Below are 26,652 nucleotides of genomic sequence, written 5' to 3' on the forward strand. Positions count from 1 at the left end.
ACAGGTGGTGGCGGTGGATACTCGTCCTGCAGGACAGGCGGTGGAAGTGAATACCCGTCCAGTAGGACAGGTGATGGTCATGGCGGTGGATACCCGGCCTGCAGGACAGGTGGTGGCAAAGGATACCCGTCCAGCAGGACAGGTGGTGGCAGTGGATACCCGTCCAGCAGGACAGGTGGTGGCGGTGGATGACTGTCCAGGAGGGCAGGTGATGGTCATGGCGGTGGATACCCATCCAGCAGGACAGGTGGTGGCGGTGGATACCCGTCCAGAAAGACAGGTGGTGGCGGTGGATTCCTGTCCAGCAGGATAGGTGGTGGTAATGAATACCCGCCCTGCAGGACAGGTGGTGGCGGTGGATACCCGTCCAGCAGAACAGGTGATGGTCATGGCGGTGGATACCGGCCCTGCAGGACAGGTCGTGGCGGTGGATACCCGTTCAGCAGGACAGGTGATGGTCATGGCGGAGGATACCCATCCAGCAGGACAGGTGATGGTCATGGCGGTGGACACTCGTCCAGCAGGACAAGTGGTGGCGGCGGATACCCGTTCAGCAGGACAGGTGGTAGTCATGGCGGTGGATACCCGTCCAGCAAGACAGGTGGTGGCTCTGCATAACCATCCAGCAGGGTGGCGGTGGATACCCATCCAGCAGGACAGGTGGTAGTCATGGCGGTGAATACCCTTCCAGCAAGACAGATGATGGTCGTGGCGGTGGATACCCGCCCTGCAAGACAGGTGGTGGCGGTGGATACCCGTCCAGCAGGACAGGTGGTAGTCATGGCGGTGGATACCAGTCCAGTAGGACAGGTGGCAGTCATGGCGATGGATACCCGTCCAGCAGGATAGGTGATGGTCATGGCGGCGGGTATGGTGGATACCCGCCCTGAAGGACAGATGGTGGCAATAGATACCCGTCCAGCAGGACAGGCGGTGGCAGTGGATACCCGTCCAGTAGGACAGGTGGTGGCAGTGGATGCCCGTCCAGCTGGACAGGTGGTGGTTATGGCGGTGGATACCCGTCTAGCAGGACAGGTGATGGCATTGAATACCAGTCCAGCAGGACAGGTGATGGCAGTGAATACCCGTCCCGCAGGACAGGTGGTGGCCGTGGATAACCTTCCAGCATGACAGGTAGTGGCGGTGAATATCCGTCCAGCAGGACAGGTGGTGGCTGTGGATACGCGTCCAGCAAGACAGGTGGTGGCGGTGGATTCCTGTCCAGCAGGATAGGTGGTGGTAATGGATACCCGCACTGCAGGACAGGTGGTGGCGGTGGATACCCGTCCAGCAGCACAGGTGATGGTCAAGGCGGTGGATACCCGGCCTTCAGGACAGGTGGTGGCTGTGGATACCCGTCCAGCAGGACAGGTGATAGTCACGGCGGTGGATACCCGCCCAGCAGGACAGGTGGTGGCGGTGGATACCCGTTCAGCAGGACAGGTGATAGTCATGGCGGTAGATACCCATCCAGCAGGACAGGTGATGGTCATGGCGGTGGACACTCGTCCAGCAGGACAAGTGGTGGTGGTGGATACCCGTCCAGCACGACAGGTGATGGTCATGGCGGTGGATACCCGTCCAGTAGGACAAGTGGTGGCGGGGGATACCCGTCCAGCAGGACAGGTGGTGGCGGTGGATGCCCATCCAGCAGGACAGGTGGTGGCAGTGAATACCCGTCCAGCAGGACAGGTGGTGGCGGTGGATGCCCGTTTAGCAGGAGAGGTGGTGTCAGTGATTACCCGTCCAGCAGGACAGGTGATGGCAGTGAATACCCGTCCAGCAGGACAGGTGATGGCAATGAATATTCGTCCAGCAGGACAGGTGATGGCAGTGAATACCCGTCCCGCAGGACAGGTGGTGGCCGTGGATAACCTTCCAGCATGACAGGTAGTGGCGGTGAATACCCGTCCAGCAGGACAGGTGGTGGCGGTGAATACTTGTCCTGCAGGACAGGCGGTGGCAGTAGATACCCGCTCTCCAGGACAGTGGTGGCGGTAGATACCCGTCCAGCAGGACAGGTGATGGTCATGGCGGTGGATACCCGTCCAGCAAGACAGGTGGTGGCGGTGGATACCCGTCCAGCAGAATAGGTGATGGTCATGGCGGTGGATACCCGGCCTGCAGGACAGGTGGTGGCAATGGATACCCGTCCAGCAGGACAAGTGGTAGTCATGGCGGTGGATACCCGTCCAGCAGGATAGGTGGTAGTCATGGTGGTGGATACCCGTCCAGCAAGACAGGTGGTGGCGGTGAATACCCGTCCAACAGGATAGGTGATAGTCATGGCGGTGGATACCCGGCCTGCAGGACAGATGGTGGCAATGGATACCCGTCCAGCAGGACAGGTGGTGGCAGTGGAAACCCGTCCAGCAGGACAGGTGGTGGCGGTGGATGCCCGTCCAGCAGGACAGGTGATGGTCATGGCGGTGGATACCCGTCCAGGTGATGGCAGTGAATACCCGCAGGACAGGCGATGGCAGTGAATATCCGTCCCGCGGGACGGGTGGTGGCCGAGGATAACCTTCCAGCAGGACAGGTAGTGGAGGTGAATACCCGTCCAGCAGGACAGGTGGTGGCGGTGGACACTCGGCGGTGGCGGTGGATACCCGTCCAGCAGGACAGGTGATGGTCAAGGCGGTGGATACCCGGCCTGCAGGACAGGTGGTGGCAAAGGATACCCGTCCAGCAGGACAGGTGGTGGCAGTGGATACCCGTCCAGCAGGACAGGTGGTGGCGGTGGATGACTGTCCAGGACAGGTGATGGTCATGGCGGTGGATACCCATCCAGCAAGACAGGTGGTGGCGGTGGATACCCGTCCAACAGGACAGGTGGTGGCGGTGGATTCCTGTCCAGCAGGATAGGTGGTGGTAATGGATACCCGCCCTGCAGGACAGGTGGTGGCGGTGGATACCCGTCCAGCAGGACAGGTGATGGTCATGGCGGTGGATACCCGCCCTGCAGGACAGGTGGTGGCGGTGGATACCCGTTCAGCAGGGCAGGTGATGGTCATGGCGGTGGATACCCATCCAGCAGGACAGGTGATGGTCATGGCGGTGGACACTCGTCCAGCAGGACAAGTAGTGGCAGTGGATACCCGTCCAGCACGACAGGTGATGGTCATGGCGGTGGATACCCGTCCAGCAAGACAGGTGGTGGCTCTGCATAACCATCCAGCAGGACAGGTGGTGGCGGTGGATACCCATCCAGCAGGACAGGTGGTAGTCATGGCGGTGGATACCCGTCCAGCAGGATAGGTGATGGTCATGGCGGCGGGTATGGTGGATACCCGCCCTGCAGGACAGATGGTGGCAATAGATACCCGTCCAGCAGGACAGGTGGAGGCAGTGGATACCCGTCCAGCAGGACAGGTGGTGGCGGTGGATGGCTGTCCAGCTGGACAGGTGGTGGTCATGGCGGTGGATACCCGTCTAGCAGGACAGGTGATGGCATTGAATACCAGTCCAGCAGGACAGGTGATGGCAGTGAATACCCGTCCCGCAGGACAGGTGGTGGCCGTGGATAACCTTCCAGCATGACAGGTAGTGGCGGTGAATACCCGTCCAGCAGGACAGGTGGTGGCGGTGGATACCCGTCCAGCAAGACAGGTGGTGGCGGTGGATTCCTGTCCAGCAGGATAGGTGATGGTAATGAATACCCGCCCTGCAGGACAGGTGGTGGCGGTGGTTACCTGTCCAGCAGGACAGGTGATGGTCATGGCGGTGGATACCCACGTCCTACAAAGACAGATGGTGGCGGTGGATACCCGTCCTGCAGGACAGGTGATATTCATGGCGGTGGATACCCGTCCAGCACGACAGGTGATGGTCGTCGCGGTTTATACCCGTCCTACAGGACAAGTGATGGCGGTGGATACCCGTCCTACAGGTCAGGTGGTGGCGGTGGATACCTGTCCTACAGGACAGGTGGTGGCGGTGGATACCCGTCCTTCAGGACAGGTGATGGTCATGGCGGTGGATATCCGTCCTACAGGACAGGTGGTGGCGGTATATACCTGCCCTGCAGGACAGGTGATGGTCATGGCGGTGGATATCCGTCCTACAGGACAGGTGGTGGCGGTGTATACCCGCCCTGCAGGACAGGTGATGGTCATGGCGGTGGATATCCGTCCTACAGGACAGGTGGTGGCGGTGTATACCCGCCCTGCAGGACAGGTGATGGTCGTGGCGGTGGATACCTATCCTGCAGGACAGGTGGTGGTGGTGGACACCGGCCCGTCCCGCAGAATTGACTTCCAATATCATTCTCCCTCCACTGAGGTGCTGTGGTTCAGGAGTACTCCTTCTTTTCATTTGACGGTCTCCTTTCCAATGTTCTGTGTTTTCACTGAAGGACGCCCTTCACGAAGTGGATGACGTCCATCGCGTCTTTATTGTGTGAGGATGCGTCAGATTTTCTCTTAGTTTATTCTACTTTTGCTGTTCCCTGGTGGCTTGCCTCGTGACTCTCCCTGAACTGGTAGTTTAGTCGTCCCTGGCAGCGGCCGACTCTGCCCTGGTGCAGGCATACTGCTGGGCTGAGTTCCACTTGGGGAACCTCGCCCTGGTCTGTGCGATCCTCACCCCCTCCTGCTACGAGAGCTGGACGTTGGGGTAAACAAACTTTTTATCGTATAAAACGATTTTAAAATTAAATACTTATTGTGATCCTCATCGGTGCGACAAGACATTTGTAGATTGAGTGAAGAGAGATGGTGAGGAAGGGATCGCAGGTTTGGGGCGTGAAGGGTGAGGAGAGAGAAGGCACGGTGTGTGGAAGGTTTGTTTGGAGGGGCTGTTTTGCCATAACAGGAAGGTGTGGCTTTAAGAAGAAGAAGAAAGTGAAGCAGCAGCAGCATAAAAAAAAAAGAGAGTGCACATGTGTGTGCAGATTTAACTGGGGCTTAAGAAAAAATAAATAAAATAAATAATTGGAAATTGATTGTAGTGTGTATACTTTATATGCACATTGTCACTACTACTACTAGCCTACTGGCTCCTTGTAGCTGCTTCTTATTAATTCTCTCTTCCAGCATTATTGTAACTATAAATCTCTCTTCCAGCATTATTGTAACTATAACAAGAATTTATAATAATTAGGAGAATATTGATGACGTGGTAAGCATGATGGCAAATATTTACATCTTTGTTTCTTCCATATATCGCTTTATATTACTTCCAAGGTTTTCCTTCTGCGTTTGTTCCTTTTCTTTCTTTCAGGCTCAGAGTGAGCATCGTAGGAATGGCAGCCATCTTGATAGACTTGTAAAAACTGGGAACACCACCGACAGCTTCAGCAGGTCCTGGCACTGGTTCTTCAGTGTTGAGTGGCAACCGTTCATTTGACAAAGAATAGCTGTTTCAAGGGTTTAGGGAAAAAAGTTTTAAAGTTACAAGTTTGTTCACATTTTGTCTGCTCGTGTGTGGAAGTAATTTCGCAGTCTGTCAGTAGCACATCGGACTGCTTCCGTCTTGGATCACTGAGCTGCTGCATTTATTTATTTTTTTCAGATCACTTTATGTTTGCTCTAGAACAAATCTTAGAAGTTATATGAGTAACTAATGTCCTTGAATTCATTGTTATTTTCATTTGTTTATTTATTTATTTATTTTTTCCTTCTTCTTCATCATCATCTTTTTCTTCTTTTCTTCTTCTTCTGCTTCTTCTTTTTTCTTTTCTTCTTCTTCTTCTTCTTCTTCTTGTTTTTTGTTCTTCCGCTTCTTCTTTTTCTTCTTCTTATTATTATTATTATAATTATTGTTATTATTATTATTATTATTATTATTATTATTATTATTATTATTATTATTATTGTTGTTCAGACATTCCGACAAGCTGGAGGAGGAGGTGAGAGGAAATACAAGTGTTGGGAGGTGAGTTTATTCCCGACTAGTTCCCCTGAAGAAACTTGTGCGAAACTAGTCGGGAATAAACTATCCTCCCAGCACTTGTGTTTCTTCTCACCTCCTCCTCCATTATTAGCATCATTATATTCCGGAATTACTAGTAAGTAGTGACGTCAGTAAATTTGCGAATGACACCAAATTACGAAGATAAGACAGGACTGGATAGAAAGTATGATTGGACAGAAAAGTGTGAAATGAAATTCGATATCAATGAGGTAGCGTTCTCTACGTAAGAAGAGAGAGAGAGAGAGAGAGAGAGAGAGAGAGAGAGAGAGAGAGAGAGAGAGAGAGAGAGAGAGAGAGAGAGAGAGAGAGAGAGAGAGGGATGCACAATATATAACAGCAGCTTAAAGGCCAGGGAGATAGCTAAATCTTCGAGAGAGAGAAAACAAAGTGATACTACAAGTCTGCGGCCTATAAAACAGTGCATTTAGTGCTTTGATAAGGCCTCTCTTACATTACGGTGTACAGTTGTGGCTGTGCAAAGAAGAGTGACTAGGATGATCCAGGGACTGAAAAAAAAAAAGCTAGTCACTGGAATGGTGTAGGGAGCGTGGTGATACGATAGAGGTATTTCGATATCATTAAGGTAGGCTTTACCTCCTCATACGGTGTTCCATCCCTCGAAGTAATAATAATGATAATAATAATAATAATGATAATAATAATAATAATAAGTGAATTGATAAGTAAATACATCCGCCAATTCATGATGACTTAAGATTTCTCGGCCTGGGTGCTGGACCTTACAAGTCTCCTGATACTTCATCTCCTTGCTATTCTTGTGTCATGTGCCTTACCCGAATAGAATGGCTGGCGGGGGGGAGGGGGGGAAAGGTGACAGGCGAGGTGCAGGCTGAGGGTCATGGCAGGGTTAGTTGGGAGAGCTCAGCCCCAGTGAACGCTCGTGTGTGTCAGCTGAAGGACACCAACACTGCCCGGTGATCCATCTGGGTGGTGCCAAGCGAGGAACATGTACTGGTGTTTTGGTGAGTAGATTAGGTAGTGGTGATACGAAGAGATTTAACAATACGGCCCTTAGATGTTCTTCCATATGATGTATGCTAACAATCGTATGTGTGTGTGTGTGTGTGTGATGGGAATAAGGTACCTAAGTTTGTTAGTGAACACGTACTATTATTTAGTATACTATCATTTGCTCCTTTACTTTACTGAAAACAGTACGGTTCATATTGAAAGCATGTTATAAAACTACATTGTGGTTTGTAAGCATGAACTCTGCCGTCTCCCATCGTCTGCAGCAGTGACTACGTGAGGTGGAGACTAATGGGAGGGGAGTAGGGGAGCTGCCAGGTGCCTCCACACGCCCCACAATTGCACGAGGGAACATTCTTTTCTTGTTCTTTCACAACATCCTCACTTTATTTTACCAACCGTGATTCAAGTAAGAGAGAAATCCAAACAATTTTAAACCGTCAAATAAACTCACCGTTCGCGAAAATATTCTAACGTGTATTTTGAAATTGCCGCGTGACTGGATATGTAAGGGAAAGTGGAAAGCCAGGAAGCGCCACAAGCATAATGTTATTCAGTCTTAAAAAATGATTGAGTTACCCCGGTTAGCATCCAAAACTGGAAAGGTGTGGATATTCTTTAAGTAAAACGTCGACCTGCTATACCATGGAACTGAGGTTTCATAAGCGAGTGGGGTTGTTCGTCCTAGTGGAAACATTGTTGAGTGACCATTCTATAATTATCATATTAGCCAATATAACAAATAGTTTACCTAAAGGAACTGGTGTGTGATTATTGTACGACACTATACGCAGATTATCAACTTCCAAGAGGAATTATTCTGCGATTACGTTGGAAGTGGTAAACTATTCTGTAATTATCGAACTTACCGCTATAAAGAAACTCTATCTATAATCATCACTAATCCGAAATTATTGTACTCGACACTACAAAGATAATTTACATGAACGAATGAAATGTGTATTGTCATAAACCATACAACCATCTTTCCCTTACTCTAGGTGCGGCGTTGATGCTGGTAACAGTGGTGGGGATCCCGGCACACAGCCAGCAGGCATCGGCAGCATCCTTCCGCCTGGTCACCGCTTACACGTTAAACCGAACTGATGACTCCACTCAAACATTTCTCAGGTAACACTTAATACACCGCACCGAAGATGGATAGATAAGTACTATTACTTATATATTTTCAGTCTTAAAGTTAGAGAAAAGCGTGATTTTCTTTTAATTAATTGTACATGAATATCTCAAAAGCTCATGGAAGGATGCATGAACTTGGGAAAGGTTAGGAATCACTGCCCTATATGATATACCAATAGCGTGAAAATAACAGCTATAGGACACTTCTTTATTACATGTCTATAAATTTAATATAATGACACTATTTGGTCGTGGTCCTTCAGCGACATGTCATTTAAGTGGTTTGGTCAGGGTAGAAATTATTTCTAAGTGAACTAATGTATTAGAGAGAGAGAGAGAGAGAGAGAGAGAGAGAGAGAGAGAGAGAGAGAGAGAGAGAGAGAGAGAGAGACTGAAGCTTCAACTTTTCTTGTATTTCAGAGTGGGGACCTCTCCCTCCACCCGGTCCCTTACCTTGGCTCTGCAGGTGGGTGGGTGCATAACCTAACGAGTCTTAAATGAAGGAACAATACACTAACTAAATTTAATGACGTTTTTTTCAATTTAAGACTCAAGCTGAACACCTGCTGGAATAAATCACACACACACACACACACACACACACACACACACACACACACACACACACACACACACACACACACACACACACACACACACACACACACACACACACCTCCTCCCACTCGCCTAATGTAAGATGTCATTGTTCACAGACTGACCTGACTAACTGTGGATGCAATGTCACCGGGAATTACTCAGGTCGCGTCCTCCAGGTGACAGGTGGCTACACAGGTGATGCGCTCAAAATCGTGGCGCAGAGGTACCAGCATGTGGGGGGCGTTGGATCAGCTGAGGAGTTGGTGAGCGTAGCGTGGCACCCCGAGGAAGAGGTGAGAGAGCGTGAGAATATTGTCTTATAGATTTTCTTGTTATATATATATATATATATATATATATATATATATATATATATATATATATATATATATATATATATATATATATATATATATATATATATATATATATATATATATATATATATATATAATCTATCTATCTATCTATCTATCTATCTATCTATCTATCTATCTATCTATCTATCTATATATCTATATCTATATCTATATCTATATCTATATCTATATCTATATATATATATATATATATATATATATATATATATATATATATATATATATATATATATATATATATATATATATATATATATATATATATATATATATATATATATTGTTTTGTCTTTAATTTTTTTTTTATTTTTCATGTATGTCATGTTTAGTTTTATCTGTTGCCTTGTCTTCCTATATTTATTTTTATTTGGTAGTTTATTAATATATTTATAATTAAAAATAAAAATTGCATAAAATGTGAAGGGCATTGCTATAGTCGGAGTCGTAATTTTCCTTTCTAAAAGATGCAACCATAGATTTCTTTATAAAGGAGTCTATGATATACCTTGAGGCAACGAATTAAAAGGATTGTTTATACCTCGCATAGAGCGAGACGCAGCCGGAACCGAGGCAGGACGGGGCGTGGTGGTGCGCACTCAGTTCTCTGAATCCATCTTTGGCGTATCTGTGGACTCATTGATGCCGGGGAAGCGTCGGCGTCTCCTGAACCTCACCGTCACGCCACACACTGGGTAGGTTTGCAGTCATGTGTTTGAAGGTGCCAATACTTCATTTGTTTCGAAAAAAAAGTTTTCTGTAAAATGTCTTTTTAAGAACTGATAGATTACATTAGACAATTGTTTATAACCATGAGTCCTCTCTTAACTTTCAGAAAACACTGGCAGGTGAGCCTACATGTGCCAATTATCTCTACAGCCCTCGAGTGGGAGACGAAGCTCTGGAAAAATCAGGGCAAGCAACATTGGGAAGTTAATGGGGAAGTCAAGTCTACCAAATCTGACATATCGTTAGAATTCGTTCACTTCAAGCAGGAGAAGCAGGACGAGGAGACTCAGGTCACGGATGACAGAGGTGAGGCTGGCAGGTGTGATGCTGAAGGTTGTGGGGACGGCGGTGTCAAGGAGCCAAAAGCCAAGTCGCGGCACCACGTCGACAGTGATTGCGACTCAGATTTAAGAAAAGAACAGACAGTAGACCAGAATGAAGTTTGTAGTGGTCGAGATCATAAATCAGAAGACTTAAAGCAAAATGATCCTGATTCCGTAATGTTAAATGTAGACGAAGAATGTTCCAAGAAAGCGGAGTGTGATGGACCGGAAGAGTCAGTGTCAAGTGAAGCTGTTCAAGAGACTACACAAAAATTAACTTCCCGGGTTTTCAGCCTTTCTTCCAACATGAAAACTTTCGGTAAGTACGTCCACACTTCATGTAGAACGAAATTTGACTATTAAGGCAAAATTTAATGATACGTTTCTTATGATGTTAGTAAGTCCTTTTATTCAGGTCTTTTTATATACTTGATTTCTTGCAAATAAGAATTTATAATTAAAAAAAGTTGTTCGCTATACCTTTTGAAATCATAACTATTTGGATAGTACTGTTCTAATATTTTTTGTCGGTCGCGTCATCAGTGCCACAGTAGTGTACTTGAGTTGTTTACTTACCTGGAGCTCACGACACCCTCCCTTTATCTCCCTCCACGCACCGCACGCATAGTCTCATCTGACGGAGGACGCTGGATTCGGATCCTGCAGCGCACACACCTGGCATTCTGTCCTCACGTTGGCTGGAACTTGAACCGTGAGTGAACCGGAGCCTGAGAAGCTAAAGTTCAAAGCAAGAGAGAGAGAGAGAGAGAGAGAGAGAGAGAAAGAGAGAGAGAGAGAGAGAGAGAGAGAGAGAGAGAGAGAGAGAGAGAGAGAGAGAGAGAGAGAGAGAGAGAGAGAGAGAGAGAGAGAGAGAGAGAGAGAGAGAGAGAGAGAGAGAGAGAGAGAGAAAAATTATTTAAACTATACAAGAAAAATATTGCAAAAATATTTTTTATCACTTTGAATTCTAGAAATATTTCGGTTCAATCGTGACTGGACTGGGTGGGAGTACGTGGTGAACACCTGGGAGTGGGGCAACATGGTGGTGAAGGCGGAGTGGGGCGTCTCTCTCCTGCAGTGGTACCAGAAAACTTTCAGCTTCTCTTTCGACCAGGTAAGTTCCACCTCTCTCTCTCTCTCTCTCTCTCTCTCTCTCTCTCTCTCTCTCTCTCTCTCTCTCTCTCTCTCTCAGTGGATATTTTCATGCTGGATAATTATTTTAGGTGAGGAATCTTTGTGGGTAGAAATAAGTCATTTTTTTCTTTTTTTCTCCTCCTTTGTGTTCACCTCCAGGCGGCGGCGCTCCCCTCCACGCAGCTGGTCCTGGATTTCCGTGACTGGTGGAGCTACAAGGTGTGGCTGAAGTGGCCGGTCCTCGCGTCCTCCCTCGCCGCTTCCCTCACGCTTGGTCGCGACAGTCACACACTGCTGGGCGAGTCAGACCGTGTGGGGGTGACGTGGGAAGGCAAGGAGAGAGTGACGGGGTGGATCAGCTCAGTATTGATTGATGCTCCGTGTTTTTTTTGTTCGCATGACTTGATTGACTCGACTTTTATTGTTTGTCTTTATCTTGTATCTTGAACTTGCTAGTGGGGATTATTGTTATAATTGTTATTATTATTATTATTATTATTATTATTATTATTATTATTATTATTATTATTTATTTGTTTATTTTTCTTTTGGTATGATTTTTGTAAAGGATTATATTTTGTAACTTCATCTGATTTGTTATTCGTTGGTTCTTTATCGTCCCTGATTCTCTCTCTCTCTCTCTCTCTCTCTCTCTCTCTCTCTCTCCTCTCTCTCTCTCTCTCTCTCTCTCTCTCTCTCTCTCTCTCTCTCTCTCTCTCTCTCTCTCTCTCTCTCTTTTTATATGCACTTTCTTTTTCATTATCAACTACTTTACTATTTAATATTACTGCATTAGTATTCCTTATTAATTTATTTAGTTTTACCATCATTGTGCTCAGCTTTACTTCATTATACTATTTTTCCTTAGTGTTTATTAATGTATTTTTTTAATCTATCTTTATTCATTTATCTATTTATTTATTATCATTATTATTATCATTATCAATATCATCATCATCATTATTTTCATCCACAAATGTACTGTTAGTGAAGAAAGTGGACGAGTTTCTGGGTGAGGACGCCGGAAAGGTGGTGGCGCGGGTGGTAGCGCGACACACCCCTGCTGGCTTGGTGGTGACCTTCCACGCCGACACCGCCAGCAGGCAGGAGCTCCACGATACCGTCACTGCCGTCCTTGCTCAGGTGCCTCGTGCTGGCGTCCTGCTGAGTGGTGAATGTGTGCTGACGGGGGTAGCGTGGTGGTGTAGTGTTGGGATGTAGTGATGGTGATTTAGTGTGGTTGCGGGGAGGTGTTGGTGGTGTAGGAGGTATATTATAGTGGTGATATGGTGGTGGTTCGATATGGGTAGTGTGGTAGTGGTGATGGTGGAGATGGTGGAGGTGGAGCTGTGGTGGTGTGGCAGTAGTGTGGTAGTGTGTTAATGGTGTAGTAGGTGCAGCGGTGGTGCTTCGAGTATTTAACATAATCATTTGCTAGTCGTTTAGTTTATTTATTTACTTATTAATCCCAACTGAACGTGACTGGTGTTCTTGATTCATGATGACGACGCCTCCACCTCCCCATCAGGCCATGGAGAGCCCTGACCTGTGTGGCGAGGTGCCTGACCACGCCACGCTTCTGAAGTTCCTGCACGACTTCCTTGGACAGTCACCGGCGAGTCTCTGGGCGGATCTGCTGCAGGAAGTAAGTGAGGAGCCTTTGCTGGGGTGGGAGGGCTACGGTTCTCAAGTATTTCTTGATGAATTAAGTTTTTACTTTGATGATCTGCATTGAAGTTTTGATAGGTCAGCTAGTTTAGTTAGTTAGTTGGTTGGTTAGTTAATTTTTTACATAGTTCGTTATTAACTGGTTTGTGATTAATTTGTTGTAAGTTACTAGTTAGTTATTGGTCAATGACTTAGTCGGTTAATCAATCACTCAGCTACTTATTTTGATACATAGTAAATTAATTAATTATAACTATAAAATAATTATTTCATTAGTACCTACTAATGGTCATTCAATAAATTAGTCAATTATCAGTTAGTTTGCCTTTAGTTATGCACTATATCTAGTTAATTCATATATATATATATATATATATATATATATATATATATATATATATATATATATATATATATATATATATATATATATATATATATATATATATATATATATTATACCTGCTCTTCATGCACACCCTTTTCCTGCCTTCGTTCCTTCACCCTAGGTCCGTCGCCTGCTGCTGGGGTCTGGCACCGAGGCAGACTTACATCACCTGCTGGAAGTTTTCAGGGAGGAAATGGGGACAGGTAATTAACAAACTCCTCCTCGCAGGTGTTGCATGTCTACCTGTAGCTGCTGCAGGTGACCGTGGCAGAGCAGGTACTGTTTCCTTCTTTACACCAGCATTCGGGCTGGTATAGATAGTTTCGGCTTTAAAATAGAAGCAGAGCAAAGACGAGACAATTCATAATGAAGAACTTCAAGAAAGAAGATAAATAAATAGATGTCTAGATAAGCTCTCAAAACACAACAGGAATTTTAATTAGGCAACTGCTCGTACGTATATTAGATGAGATCATTACCTTAATTTGAAACGCGAAAGTAACTCAAATTTGTTGCTCAGGTAATTACGTACTGAAAATAGAAAAAAAAAAGAAAAAGAAAAAAAGATCAGGACTCTCCCCAGAATTTAATTAATCAATGCCAGTAAAAAATATGCAGTAACCGGGCAGGTAATCCTGATCCGGGCAGCGAACACACACACACACACACACATACACACACACACACACTACTGCCACGCCAAGTGAATTTTTTTTTTTTTTTTTTTTTTTTTTTTTTTTTGCAGCAGAAGGCGTAGGATTGTGGGAGGCAGTATGGACGGTGCTGGAGCGGGCGGGGCTGCTGCGTTTCCCGCGGCGAGGAGGTGGAGGTGGTGGTGCCCTCCGAGTGGATTAGGCTGGCGCAGGTGGGTGTTGTGGCTCGTGTTTTGAAAAGCTTTACTCTATCATCACGACTAAACTCCAAGGCCACAGTGATGATTTGGCGGCTTATCAAGAGTGTTTCTCGTGTTAATAATGTAGAAATATTGTTAATGTCACTAGAACAGTAAAAACACCCTTAAAAACCCGTCTAACTTCAACTGGAGCCATTTGAATGGAAAGGAGTTGCGCCACATGCATGTTTCAGAATATGGCTCAGTGAGTCATGGTGTGCTCAGTGGAAATATTAACTCTTTCAGTACTATATATAACATCCGAACCTCATCATATCCCTTCATAGACAATGGAGTGAATAAGACGTAATGATTTTGAATGAGTAGCTGTAGATTATTTAAAATGCTTTGATCACGAACGTATCATCCTTCACTTGATAAAGTCCTCCAATGACTTGTGAAATATAGTGAAGTCGATGCCAGGATACTGAAGAAGTTAAGAGAGCATGACGACCTAGATTCATTTCAAGTCGTCTGTGTTAGTCTTGAACCTTGTTGGACAGAATGTATCCCATTTGCTTATCTTTGTGACTGTTTATCTTAGTGGCTGTATAGAGGCTAGGGATGTAAGCTTAAATCCTTAGGTGATTCAGTTACTTTACGAAGCTGAACACAAAGTGATAGGCAGAATTAAGGTAAGGAATATTTTGACTCGTGAAAAAAAAAAATAACTGATTTTATTTCTGGAGAAAGTTTTACTGGGCTGTGACTTGTAAACAAATAAATATCTGGATTGTGATAAAAAGAGTCCTATTTCGGGTTAATCCAACAGTGCGCATGTATTCCTCTGCAGGGGTGGTTCACTTGGGCTGTCATGGGAGGCGGCGGGCAGTGCGAAGGCAACACACTGATGGTTAACCTGGTGGATGCGCTGGCGGAGACCCTGAGGCGAAGTGGCAGCGGGCAAGCAACCTTTTGACCCACCAGTCAGACAAACTTTTATGTTCGTTCTGAAGGCAAATCAAAAGCAGGAATTTGTTACCAAAACCATAAATAAATGACGTCATCGTACATCTGGCATCCATTCGTGTAGCTGCTATACAACACTATATTGTTATTTATTTATTTTTTTACTTTGTGTTGATTAATTGCTTGCTTATTCTTAGAAAATATGTAGGCGATAATATCAACATAAATTATATACATGTATTCATTTCATTGGGACTATTCACTCCTGTTGCTACGTTCTCATGTTCGTTTGTATTGAAAAATGTTCCCTTAATTATCAATACACCCAACCATCAATAATTATTATAGTAATATCAAAATAAAATGTTCATTGTTAAATACTGGATCAAAATAAAGCCAATCAGGGACCTCGACACTTGCTTTACCATTTACGTAAGAAAGAAAACCCCGTTGAAAAAGCAGAATCAACTGGACTTCCGCGGGAAACTACAACAATCATCATCAGTCCACTGCTATTTCCTCCGCGTAAAAGCAATGCAAGATGTGCTACCTCGTTTTGGAGGTGTTTTCAGGACACAGGGAAGGAAGATGAAACCTGACTATCTTGCACCTCAAAGGTAAGAATGCCTTACAAATGTTAATAGTTGCTAGAGTCTGATTTTCTGTGTTTTAGTGCTGTGCAAGCTAATTATATAATGTCTACTCTACCAAGTCACTGATTGTAGATATAATATGCCCTTTTTTCGTGCCAAAATTGAAAAGAGCAACTGTTATATCAAAGTGAAAGCCTAGATCGTGTAAATCACACATGAAGTACAGGAGAGCAGGTTCTGGCACACCATATCAGGTTTCCGTTGTTGTCATATATGGTGTGGGCAATGACCCTGGTTTAGTCGTCCTGCTTAAGCCATGTGTGTATTGGTTTATAATTTTATCCATGGCATTGCGTCTGACATTATCATATGTTTGTATGTTTATGTTGTGGTTTTGTTTCTGACATTATTTCTGTTAGTATTATTCGTATATATATGTGGAGTGTGATGTGCGCTTCATGGCGTTAACTACCAATTAGGCAATCAGCCGTCTTGCCCGACCACTTGTATCACAACCCTAACTTGCCTCATTATTGACCTGTCATGCCGCGCTTCATTGCTTCCACTGTAACTCAAGTAGATCACAGAGAATACTGGGGTAAAAAGTTAAGTTTCGAGACTATTCCTGCTAATGAGGTATAAAAATCAAATTCATTATAAATATGTGTCGTATTGCCCGAAACTACACTAAAACTATTATTGAGATCGATAACCAGCTGAATAAGTTCCACATTAGCAGAAGAAAATATGTAGTGTTGCTGAATATTTTGTTACAGTAATTTATTTTTTTTAGCATTTATAATTACAGTACATTAGTATGCGTTTGCGTAGTGGTCGCCCCGTTCTCTATGAAGACAGCTTGCCACCAACCGTCATACCGCTTCGTTGAGTTTTCTTGTCTTTCGTGTAGTCTTTGTTTAGATGGAGTGTGGCGTCATGGTGGGTGAGGGATGAATGTACAGTGTAAGAGGAGGAAGGGGAGGGGGAGCGGGAGGGGTAGGAGGAAAAGGAGAAAGCAAATGGTTATCTCGAAGCGATCGTCTACCTTGCTTCATGTTCTCCTCCTCCTCCTCCTTCTCCTCCTCTTCCTTCTCCTCCTCCTCTTTCTTCTCTTCCTTCTCCTCTTTCTTCTTTTTTTCTCTTTTTACTACTGTCATTGTTGTTGTTGTTGTTATTGTTGTTGTTGTTGTTGTTGTTGTTATTGTTGTTGTTGTTGTTGTTGTTGTTGTTGTTGTTGTTGTTAATGATGATGATGATGATGATGACGTTAATAATAATGATGATGATAATAATAATGCATTAGTAGCGTAACAACTTGCAGGGATTATGTTCTCCTCCTCCTCCTCCTTCTCCTCCTCTTCCTTCTCCTCCTCCTCTTTCTTCTCTTCCTTCTCCTCTTTCTTCTTTTTTTCTCTTTTTACTACTGTCATTGTTGTTGTTGTTGTTATTGTTGTTGTTGTTGTTGTTGTTGTTGTTGTTGTTGTTGTTGTTGTTGTTAATGATGATGATGATGATGATGACGTTAATAATAATGATGATGATAATAATAATGCATTAGTAGCGTAACAACTTGCAGGGATTACTTCCTGTATGCAACTGATCTTCCTTCATCCTGCTTCGTCAGATAATGTTCCCATTTAGGCCGAGATAAAATATCTACACTCACAAAACGGCTCCCAGCTTTATAGCGCCTACTGGGAGGTGATGCTGACGTGTAGCATCACCTCACGGCCACGTCCACAGATGTGTTAAGAAAATGAAAAAGAATGCCAGTTAGAATCTATTATTAGTAACGATCAGAGAAAATACAGATATAATATTTTTTCATTTGATTATAACGCATTTTTTATATGTTACAGGCCATTATCTTAGCTATACATCACAATATCTTTACATTTACATGACTATCTAGTGTATCGCCACAGCGCCATATGACCTCTGATGTCAGTCTGCCACCTTTTCATAATTTTAAAGCATTCAAATTCAGTAAGTAATTTGATAAGGCAAAATCAATTTCTATTCAACAAAAGCAAAAGTATAACGTTGTAGTAGTAGTGGTGGTAATGGTGGTGGTGGTGGTGGTGGTAGAGATGGTGGTAGTAGTAGTAGTAGTAGTAGTAGTAGTAGTAGTAGTAGTATAACTGTAACAACATTAGCAACAAAACGAAAAATCATAAACACACACACACACACAAAAAAAAACTTTCGCTCCCTTTTTCTCCCCCAATACTTTCACATACAGTTTAGAAAGTACCCCCTCTCCCCTTATATTCTTCCACACGGACACCCTTCAGAGATGACTCGCTGATGCTGGGGAGTCCTCACACACACAATCACCCTTGGCAAGCAATTATCATAGAATGGCAGGCGCGTAAGCCACCCACCAAGCCCCTTATTGCCTCGCCTCCTCCCCCGCGCGGCGCTGAATGGGGAAGTTGACACAATGAGCTTCGGGGACACAATGAGCTTCGGGGGAGAGCGGGAAAGTTGACACAATGGAAGGCATCATAAAATGGCAGTAATTGGAGAAAGAGCCTGATGGCGGGATTGTGATAGCGGCCACTGATGAGAACCGTGGCCAGGCTATTTTGTGCTGGCTTTGTGACGTCATAGAGAGAGAGAGAGAGGAGAGAGAGAGAGAGAGAGAGAGAGAGAGAGAGAGAGCTGGAATGAACCGCTTCAAGTAGTGATTCGAGACGCTTGGGATACTGTCATACACACACACACACACACACACACACACACACACAGATTCAAAATAATGAAATAACACCCCAGAAAAGTCGTAGTTGTGCAGTAGCGAAAAAGAAAAGTAAAAAAAAAAAAGTTGTTTCGTGTTGTTAATGGTGGTGCAAAACATTAAAGGATGGAATAGGAGAGAAAGGAGAGAAACGTATGAGGAAATGAAGGAGAAACTAAAAAAGAAGAGGAAAAGAAAGGTGGAGATGAAAAAAAGAGGAGGATAGGAGTTAAATAGGAGAAAAGAAGGAGGAGGAGGAAGGTGGGAGATGAAATGGAGGAGAGTAGGAGATAAAAAAAAAAAGGAGGAAGAGAAGGAGGAAAGGGGGTGGGAGACGAGAAAGGACTACTGAAGGAGAAAAGGAATTACAGGAGAGGAAAAGACGAGTCGTTTGATGGGAGATGGAAAGATGAAGGAGGAAAGAAAGAAAAAAAATAGGGAAAAAAACAGTAGCACGAGAGAAAGAATTCAGAACGAGAACTAGAAGATGGAAGAGCAGGATGAGCAGAAAGCTGAGGAGGAGGAGGAGGAGGAGGAGGAGGAGGAGGTGATGGAAGAGCAGGAACAAGAGGTGGTGGAAGAGCAGGAGAAGGAATAGGTGGCAGAAAGCGTAGAAGGAGAAGAAGGAGGTGATGGAAGAGCAGGAAGAGGAGAAGGAGAAGGATGTGATGGAAAAAAACAAGAGGAGAAGGAGGTGAAAGTAATGGAAGAGCAGAAGAAGGTGGAAGTGGAAGAGTAGGAGAAACAAGAGAAGATAGTGAAAGTGTAGGAGGAGGAGGAGGAGGAGGAGGAGGATGTGGAAAACCAGGATGAGGAACTAATGGAAACATAGAAGATGATGGAAAAGGAAGAGACGAAGGAGGAAGAGGAGGAGGTGGTAGAGGAAGCGTAGAAGCAGAATGAGGTGTAGGTGTGGTGTGGAGGAGGAGGAGGAGGAGGAGGAGGAGGAGGAGGTGGTGGTAAGCCTGTTTCTGGTGTCTCGTGATCCCCCAGTGAGTGCGGAGATTACCTGGTCTGGCGATACACTCACTAATAAACAGCAACAGCTCGGCTAATGCTGGATTGCCGTGCGATAAGAAAGACTGGCAGAGATAGTTTGCCTGAGATGTATTGTGGTTAGGATAATTCTCTCAAGCTGGAGTGAATAGCAAAGATTTAAGTATTATCTCTCTCTCTCTCTCTCTCTCTCTCTCTCTCTCTCTCTCTCTCTCTCTCTCTCTCTCTCTCTCTCTCTGTAATGTACCAAATGATGATAAGGAATAATATTTAGCACTCTTACGTGTCATCGGCGCCATATGACCCTTTTGTTGACGCACGTTAAGATTGTAAGTTAGTCAGTCAGCCAGTCAGTCAGTCAATCGGTCGGTCAGTGAGTCAGTCCGTCAGTCTTTTATGTCTTGCGAGTAGCTATCTTATCTTTGAAATTCTCCTTCTTAATGGTAACTTTGACATTTCCTTTTCCTCTATTTGTTTCCTTTCTTTTCTTGCTCTCTTTTTTTTCCTGTCCTGTTATGTGTTTTTGTTATTCCTCCTCCTCCTCCTCCATCTCTCTTCTTCTCTTAACCTACTACTAGTACTACTACTACTACTACTACTACTACTACTACTACTACTACTACTACTACTACTACTGCTACTACTACTACCACTACTGAGTATCCGACCATATAATGTTTTAGAGCCTCACGGTTCCTTAAACTACAGAAGGAGGAAGAGGAGGAGGAGGAAGAGGAGAAGGAGGAGGAGGAGGAGTAGATAGTAACCGAGAGAGGCGCGAAGCGTGAGAGTAGGTAGACCTATTTCTCTCTCTCTCTCTCTCTCTCTCTCTCTCTCTCTCTCTCTCTCTCTCTCTCTCTCTCTCTCTCTCTCTCTCTCTCTCTCTCAAAAGTATGTAGAAACACAAAGAAAGTTTCGTGTTGTGTGCTGCTCTTGCCAAATAAACCTGTTATTATTATTATTATTATTATTATTATTATTATTATTATTATTATTATTATTATTATTATTATTATTATTATTATTATCATTATTATTATTATTATTATTATTATTATTATTATAATTATTATGTTATCATCATCATCATCATCATCATCATCATCATTATCATTATAGCAGTGGTAGTAGTAGTAGTAGTAGTAGAAGTAGTAGTAGTAGCAGCAGCAGTAGTAGTAGTAATAGTAGTAGTAGTAGTAGTAGTAGTAGTAGTAGTAGTAGTAGTAGTAGTAGCTGTAGTAGTAGTAGTAGTAGTAGTAGTAGTAGTAGTAGTAGTAGTAGTAGCAGTAGTAGAAGTATAAGAGTGAATCTTGGCTGCGGAATTTTATAAAAGACTGTAGTACAAAAAGAGGTGTTCGAAAAATTCTATATAGGTGGTTATGGGGAAAATCGTGCAGCACCGGAAGGGTAAAACAATGGCGGAGTGTGTTAATGTAAAGTGTAGGGAGCTAAGTGTTCTTGTTCCTTTGTGTGCTTAAGAGGAGGGGAGCAAAGTACTGGTGGGAATGAAATGAGGAAGTTATGTTTTGCTCTTTTCATTCGAGGAGGAGATGAAGAGATCTTATCATTTAATTGCGGGAGCGATGGAATGAAAAACACTTACTGAAAGATGCTGTTTTCCTTTTTATTTGGGTGAGGTGGCAAGTGGGTGTAGGTGAGGAAGAAGATGAGATTTTGAAGAGATAAAAAGAAAGTAATGTTTGCGAGATGAGAAGGTGTCATTTTTTTTTTATTTTTACCTTTATTATTATTTTATTTACTCATTTATTTATTTTTTAGTCATGTGGGAAGTGAATGTAGATAGAAAAGAGGATAAAGAAGAGAAGTTCATTTTCTTTTACATTTTGAAGAGACAAGATGGGAGTAATGTTTGCAAGGTCAGACAGTGAAGCTTTCTTTTTCATGAGTGAGTTAGGAATATGGCTACAAATAGAGGATGTGAAAAGAAAATATTTTTTAATCTATTTATTGAAAGAACAGGAAAAGAAACACGGATTATAAGGAAAGGAAGAAGCTGTACAGTCCTTCTTTCCTTTTAAGTGAGTGAGTGAGTCAGCGGTTGGAAGAGAAGATGGGCAAGAGGAGGAGGAGGAGGAAGAGGAGGAGAAGCAGGGGAAGGAGTTTCTTTTAAAGTGTAGATATAAAGGACTAAAGTACTAGATATAAGATGAGAAAGTTGTGTTTTCCTTTATTTTCATTATTCTGGTGAGTGGGGCGCTCGTTGGAGGAGGAACAAGAGAAGGGAGGAGTTGGAAAAGAAGCAAATAAAAAAAGGTAAGACTAAAGTACTGATAGCAAAGAGATGAAGATTAATTTAGTTAAAAGTAGCCTAGTTGGAGAAAAAAAAAAAGAAGGGGAGGTTGAGAAGAAAGAGGATGAGTTTTTTTTTAAGTGTATATAAAGAACCTAAATACTGATGGCAAAGAATTAAGGAAGTGTTGTCTCTCCCTTTTAATGAAGGAAGGAAGAGGGGGAGGAAGAAGAGGGAAAGAGGTGTGGGTGTTACGATAGCGGGCTTATTGAACGTGTATGTTAGGTGAGGTAAGGCTTAAGGTAAGTTGGATTAGCTTAAGTGAGGATTAGAATAAGTCTTTTTCCTGATAGTCTTTTTTTTTTTTTTTACATTCAGAACATTGTAAGAGAAAATATAAAACTAACGTAATTCTTTCTAGGCTAACGAACTAAAGACTGTAGTAGATAAAAAAAAAAAAAAAAGGAAAAAGGAAAATAAGCTAATTAAAACACCTGCAAGCGATGGTGGGGAAACATTATCAGGCAGTGGAGGGGTTAGGTTAGGTTAGGGGGAAGGCTTGGGTTAGGTTATGTTAGGTTAGGCGTAGGGCAACAGCGCGTTCATGCCGTAGACTCATTCACGGTTTGATGCTCCGCCTTGTTCCTTCTCGTGCTACTGAGCTAGTAGGCAGGAGCAGCAGCAGTAGGATCCCCACACTCTCGTTTTCTTTCTCTAGCGCCTCCTCCTCCGTTTTCCTCGTTCTAATGTTCTTCTATTTTACATCTTTCTCATCTGTTTTTCTCTCTTTTTTTTCTGGTTTATGTTTCTATTTTGTTCAGTTTTGCTCGTGTACATTTATTTGGCTTGTTTTCGTTCTGTTTTGTTTATTTTTCCATCAATTTTCTTTTTTCTTTTGTTGTCGTTGTTGTTGTTATGTGAATATTTCCCTACTTTATCTTACATCTTACTACAGGGAAGAGAAGAAAGGAAGAAGCAGTTAGAAGAGAAGGACAATAATAGAGATAAAAGAAAGAGAAGAGGAATATGAGTAGAGATGGAAGAGAAAGGAATCGAAATAAAAAGGGAATGTAGACACGATAGAGAGAGAGAGAGAGAGAGAGAGAGAGAGAGAGAGAGAGAGAGAGAGAGAGAGAGAGAGAGAGAGAGAGATTATGACTGAAAGGTAGAAAAGAGAAAACAAGAGAGGTGGAAGAAGGTTAACTGAAAGCATGGAGACGAAAGAAAAAAGGAAGAAAACAAGATAGATGAAAAAAAGTAAGAAGAGAGAGAGAGAGAGAGAGAGAGAGAGAGAGAGAGAGAGAGAGAGAGAGAGAGAGACCGAAACCTAGAGGAAAAACAAAAAGCCAAAATATTTAACAGAGAAACAAACACGGACTACTCTTTGAGATTTTAAGGAAGAAGCAGAGGAAGAAGGAAACGAAGAAGAGTGACAGGCAAAGCTGGGGAACTGTCAGGAACAAGGGAGTCGATAATAAAAAAGAAATATATGAAAGGTTTTAAAAGGAGGAAAAAGTGAGGCGAGGTGAAGGAGGGAGGCTGGGCCAGGAGGGGCGGGGCGGACGGTGATTCAATACAGAAGATCACTGGAAAGATCAAAAGAGCCTCCAGGCGATATCTAATAAAAATATAACTGAGCCAACACCGCCATCTTGCCCTGAGAGAGAGAGAGAGAGAGAGAGAGAGAGAGAGAGAGAGAGAGAGAGAGAGAGAGAGAGAGAGAGAGAGAGAGAGAGGGAACTTTTTTGTGTCAATCAGTTTACGTATTACGCAGGGTACATTGTTTAGGTAGAATGTGCACACTTATATATATATATATATATATATATATATATATATATATATATATATATATATATATATATATATATATATATATATATATATCTGCGCGCGCGCGCACACACACACACACACACACACACACACACACACACACACACACACACACACACACACACACACACACACACACACACACACACACACACACACACACACACACACACACACACACACACACACACACACACACACACACACACACACACACACACACACACACACACACACACACACACACACACACACACAGATAAGCTTAAGATCATACAGTTAATATCCATCTAAATGTGGATGACTGACAAGAATTGTGTCTAAATAATCATCGTTAAATAAGCTTTTACAAATATTGATTAATTCCTGCCCTTCAGGTAACAAGTCCCTTACAGCGATGCATTCAAGGCAATAGTGTTGCAAAGTGTTGGCATCGGGAAGGTTACACAGCCTGTAGGTGGAGTAGTGAGGCACGTCCTCTGCATGGGAGACCTGCCACACCGGGCAGTAGCCCATCCTCAGCCTGGCACTCACAACATTGTGTCTCGCACCGTGAGTCCGTGACGACGATACATATGAGGAGCAGCGAGAAATTTGTCATGGTGTTGGATGGAAACACTGCTTTGCCCTCTCAACGTTTCTGCGATGTGTACCACCGTGGAGTGAACGTCCGAATATAATCTTTCTTATAACAACTTAGGGAGGGAGTATCACGCATGTCAAGTAAATTGAGAGCACAGACAGCTTTGGCGAGACTATCAAGTGACATTATTTGGAAGTCTGACATGAGAAGGTACCACAAGAATGATATGACTAACCTGTTGCCTTGAGCTGTGGCCAGCTGACGTAATGTTTTCTGTACATCTTCCTGGTGCGTTGGTCTTGGAGAAGCGAGGGCGTAAAGAGCCGACTGTGAGTCGCCGGCTCACTGCTCTCCTCCGGGCGGCACCATTGTCACGGAGAATATGGAGCACACGGCACTCCCATCCTCCTACAGCTAGCCGTCAACGTAGACGTGATGCGCCGCCGGAACAGAGGCAGACGCTCTGGCAATGGTCTCTAAAGCCAGGTGTTTCTGCAGGAGAGGAAGGTCTGCTTTGAAGGTCTGAGTAAAGGAGACGTCCGGTTGAGGAACACGCCATGGTGGTAATCCAGGATCAATTTCTGCCTCAGGAACATCAACAGCCAGTCTGCGAATGGTATCACATACCATCTTGGTGAGGATGCGGCCGCCAGGTCGAAGTAGAGGTCTGGACGCGTCTGGATTGAGTGAAGTTCTGATAACATTAAAGTAATGAGGAACATAATGGTGAGAGTAGAGGCACTTTACGCTGAAGTGACATTCGCGTATATCCTCTTAAGAAGTGGGGGCAAGTCAAGCTACGCCTACATGTTAAGAACCATGCATGGTGGAGAGTGGACACCCCAGGATAAATCTCATCACTCTATTTTGAAATTTTCCGAGAGGCTCCAATGTCATCTTGGAGACCTGAATGAGAAAAAGAGAAAAGTAATTGATGACTGATCGAATGAATAGTACGTAAATGGTCTTGGACACAGGGATGGAAACTCCTGAGGCAGAGAGAGGGAGAGAGAGAGAGAGAGAGAGAGAGAGAGAGAGAGAGAGAGAGAGAGAGAGAGAGAGAGAGAGAGAGAGAGAGAGAGAGAGAAAAAAAAGAGAGAGAGAGAGAGAGAGAGAGAGAGAGAGAGAGAGAGAGAGAGAAAGAGAAAGAGAGAGAGAGAGAGAGAGAGAGAGAGAGAGAGAGAGAGAGAGAGAGAGAGAGAGAGAGAGAGAGAGAGAGAGTTTATGATCATGCACTTTTAATTTATTGTGACGGAAAACAAGTGACAGGAGCAGCGTAGCGGTGGTGAGGTGGTGGTAATGAGCACAATTACGGAAATGATGATGGCAATGATACAATAAACACTTTTCCTCTTCACTTCCACTCATTCCTTTTATAATATAGAATGAAAGCAATTCCACGGTTTTGAAAAGTACTTCGAATGAAAAAAGGTTCTACTTGAGAAACCTTTAATCAATCTTGTAACTTTCTTTCTGCATTCTTTTTTTATTTATTTATTTATTTTTATTTTTTTTTTGCAAACATTTGAGTAAAATCTGAGATACATTTTCCTTTCGAACGTACAAAATGAAAAAAAAAAACTTCCTTAGAAACACTTTAATCACTGTTATATAAACATTCACCTTCATTTTTTATACTGACTGACTTTCGCAGAGTATGAGGAGATATTTCAAAACGATGATCGTGCATGTTTTTGAGGCGAGGTGGCGGCTGCACAGGGCGTCAAGGGAGGGCAAGGAGGGGGCACTGCGGTGAGGTGAGGTGTGGAGGAGCAGCTTCTCAGAGACGCCTTACGTGTGTGGGGAGAGTGGGCCAAGTCCCGCCCTTAGACACGAAAAGTTACGAAGCAAATGTGGGGGAACTGAGAGATGACGCGAGGAGGGAGAGGGAGAGAGAGAAGCAGGACGGGAGGAGGGAAGATGAAGTGGTATTTTGAGGAGGAAAGGGAGCCAGCCAGTAGATATTTTGAGGGAGCAGAAATAGGAGAGGAGGGACAGGCATGACATAGGAGCAAAGGAGTGTGGAACAAGGGACTCCAGGATGAAAGAAAGTCGTAAAGAGGGAGGAAAGAAAAGAGGGGAGAGGACTTGGGCTGAGGAGACACCGTGAAAGGATTGGAGGAGGACTAGGAGGAGGAGGAGGAGGAAGAAGAAGAGGATGAAGAAGAAGAAGAAGAGGAGGAGAAGGAAGAAGGAGAGAAGGAAGAGGAGGAGGCGTAGAAAAGACCGTTGAGATGGAAAGCAAGAGCGAAGAAGGAAAAAAATATATATACTCGTAGGTGGGAATCGGGAAAGACGGAACTTAAGAGTGAGAGCCGCGAAGAACACGCTGGAGATGGAGGAGGTGGGACTCTAGAATAGGGAGGAGGAGGAGGAGGAGAAGGAGGAGGAGGAGGAGGAGATACTGGAGGAGAAGGGCGACGTCGGAAGCTGGCGGCAGTTTGGTGGGCCGCCTCCTACCGCGCCCAAAGTGTTTATGGCGCGATCCACAATTCTTGGAGGTTTATAAGAGCCCTACATAACACTCGTGTCCTTCCTGCCGGGGGAACTAACGCCCGACTAATGCTGCCGTGCCCTCGACGCCCCCAGA

At 44.1% G+C, this 26,652-nt stretch overlaps 1 protein-coding gene across 4 annotated transcripts; it reads left to right on the forward strand.

Moving 5' to 3' along the window:
• Positions 1-8,794: 8,794 nt before the first annotated feature.
• On the forward strand, positions 8,795-15,470 carry LOC135097920 (uncharacterized). Of its 4 annotated transcripts, none has more exons than XM_064000045.1 (11): positions 8,795-8,936; positions 9,571-9,715; positions 9,856-10,391; positions 10,701-10,784; positions 11,044-11,186; positions 11,366-11,537; positions 12,195-12,349; positions 12,735-12,855; positions 13,384-13,465; positions 14,008-14,127; positions 14,948-15,470. In XM_064000045.1, the coding sequence occupies exons 2-11, from the start codon at positions 9,663-9,665 to the stop codon at positions 15,003-15,005; spliced, it is 1,524 nt and encodes a 507-aa protein (XP_063856115.1). In that variant the 5' UTR covers positions 8,795-8,936; positions 9,571-9,662; the 3' UTR covers positions 15,006-15,470. The 4 variants fall into 4 exon arrangements, with proteins under 4 accessions (XP_063856115.1, XP_063856116.1, XP_063856118.1 ...); XM_064000046.1 differs by having other exon boundaries at positions 12,735-12,851; XM_064000048.1 differs by lacking the exon at positions 14,008-14,127.
• The last annotated feature ends 11,182 nt before the right edge of the window (positions 15,471-26,652 follow it).

The sequence above is a fragment of the Scylla paramamosain genome, unplaced genomic scaffold, assembly GCF_035594125.1.
Source record: "Scylla paramamosain isolate STU-SP2022 unplaced genomic scaffold, ASM3559412v1 Contig37, whole genome shotgun sequence".
In the NCBI taxonomy this organism is placed as follows: Eukaryota; Metazoa; Arthropoda; class Malacostraca; order Decapoda; family Portunidae; genus Scylla; species Scylla paramamosain.